The sequence below is a fragment of the Bidens hawaiensis genome, unplaced genomic scaffold (assembly GCF_021521415.1).
Source record: "Bidens hawaiensis isolate Kalapana, Puna unplaced genomic scaffold, B.hawaiensis_p1.1 tig00035907_1, whole genome shotgun sequence".
NCBI lineage: Eukaryota > Viridiplantae > Streptophyta > Magnoliopsida > Asterales > Asteraceae > Bidens > Bidens hawaiensis.
Genome location: NW_027496248.1, coordinates 139,459 through 141,845, shown reverse-complemented (window position 1 = coordinate 141,845; position 2,387 = coordinate 139,459). Strand labels below are relative to the sequence as shown.

The window sequence follows — 2,387 nt, the reverse complement described above, 5'->3', positions numbered from 1 at the left end:
GAAGTTCCTATACGTTCATTTACTTAATAAACGAACGGACATGAATACATTCATTTATGTTCGTTTACGCTTGTGAACCGTTCGTTGATACTATTAGTGAACGAAAATAAGCAAAGATGAACCTGTTTATTTTCTTAACGAACCAACACGAAGAAGACAGCCTCGTTCATTTAACTGTATGTGTTCTATTATTTGTTAGGTGAACGAACACGAACACTCCATTCATGTTCATTCGGTCCGTTTACAAGCCTTAAAATTGCAGTGGGTCTAAAACATTTAACTAAATATATAGACAAACATAAACGAGCGAACTTGAACACACGTAAGGCTAACAAACATAATGAATGTAAACGAACGAACAAAAACAAGCATATATGAACAAACAAAAACGAACAAAAAAATATATTCATTTTCGTAAGATTATTAAATAAGCAAACATAAACAAACTTCCTACTGAACGGTTCACTTAATGTTCAATTCGTTTACAGTCCTACATGGTACCCAACTTACCCTATCTGTGTGTTTTGTCATCTCTGCTTCTACCATAAAATATTGTAAAACAAAGCATGAACAAGGGAAAATAAAATACCGGGGGGCTGATAAATGGAAGCTTTCCGGTTAATCTCGCGAGCAGAACTGATAACCAACCATAAATCTCTATCACGAACAACGGAATATTAAAGCGAGGTGTTTTTGTGCAAGTTATAGCAGCAGCTATATCAAAAACTTGAATGAAAGATGCGTTTTCACCCGTAAGAAGATATCTTTGACCTGGTTGACCTCTTTCTAAAGCTGAAATGTGGCCATCTACCACATCATCTACATGACTGAAAGAAAACTTGTCATTTCCATAACCGATGTAACCAGGTAACCGTCCGTTAAACCGTCCAACAATCTGATAAATAATAAAAGTTTCACATTTTTAGTACTTAATTTTCCATATATAAAACAAATATGTAGTTGGATGTAAAAAGTTAGGTATAAAATCATGAAATAGTAACCAAGTTTTGTCTCCACGTGTAAAAGGACTAAAATGCACATCCATTTAACAGATAAATCTAACAAAGTTAGTGTCAAACACAAAAAGGGTTAATGAATTAAAACCACATGCCATAATATGATAAAATCTTGACCTTGGTACTCAAGTAGTTAAAGTAGGCAAACCTTAGAGATGAAAACTAAACTTTTAATTTGTTTTAAATCGAATAACCAAAATGAAACATTTAGGAAACTTGGTTATTGATTAGTGACTTTTTTTCTTGACAATGACCTCCTAATTCATGAACTTGACATTAATAATCTCTACGTTTAAAAGATCCTAACGACATAGATCATAGTGCAGATAATATGTCACTAGGACTGATATTCTAAGTTAATTAAGTCATTTATGAAAATTACCATTTTAGCCACTACATTTCCAGCAGTGACTTTACCAGGTCCATATATAACTCCAGGATAAACAGCCACTATAGGTACACCTTCCTTTGCAGCTTCTAGAGCAATTTTATCAGCAACTGCCTTTGATTTTTCATATTCGGTACAGAAAAACTTGGCTGAATGCATCTGTCACCATATACAACTCCATTTAGCCTCAAATTTTATCAAGTCAATAAACACAGACAGAACCAAAACCCAAGAGATTAATATTATTAGATTCAACTAAAGCATAAACTAACTGCCACTAAAGTGTTTAGTTTAAAGTTGAAACCGAAAGTTTTACCTTGCGCTTACACCAACCGGTATAAAGCGATATTACCAGTAGTGGCGGTTAAAACTACAAACGGTTTGCCTAATTTACCTGGCTAAAACGTGGGGGTTTTTAAAGACATTATTATTATTATTATTGTTTTAAGTGATGAGTTTTATGGAAATCAGAGGAATAATGAAGTAATTACTTACTTGAGTCTCATCAGCAGTATAACCGTCGGTTGATCCCAATGCGAAGAACGACGACGTGTAAACAATCTTCTGTATGGTATCAGTCTCCTTATAGGCTCGGATGACGTTCTTCAAGCCTCCAATATTAACCTAATCACAGATTCTAATAATTAAAATTAAATACACACACACACATATTCAATTAAAAGCTGGTTACAGTGATGAATTTGGATAGTCGGTGACGTCACCGTAGGCAAGTTCTAGGTCTGTGTCAGTAGGAAGAGAGGAGTAAGGCGTCGCAGAGTCTGCCGCCTAGGTAACCGGAAGCACCCGTCACCAACACTTTCATACTCCCTTTAATGAACCCAACGTCTCAGATTGTCAGATTTGCCTCTCACTTTCTCTTAGGGGCAGCACAAAGGGATTTCTTATTTTCTTTAACTTATAACTTATAAACTTTTTAAAAAGTTAATAAGGTGTATAAGTTGTTTGGCTAACCATAAGGCTTT

The 2,387-nt window shown here is 34.8% G+C and overlaps 1 protein-coding gene across 1 annotated transcript; it reads right to left on the bottom strand.

Moving 5' to 3' along the window:
• Positions 1–589: 589 nt before the first annotated feature.
• On the bottom strand, positions 590–2,038 carry LOC143587861 (uncharacterized; the record flags this gene model as incomplete). Its single annotated transcript, XM_077069028.1, has 3 exons — positions 1,900–2,038; positions 1,399–1,563; positions 590–895 (listed from the first exon to the last, which is right to left on the bottom strand). Coding segments are annotated over exons 2-3 (471 nt in total), but the record flags the coding sequence as incomplete, so codon positions are not given.
• Between the last annotated feature and the right edge of the window lie 349 nt (positions 2,039–2,387).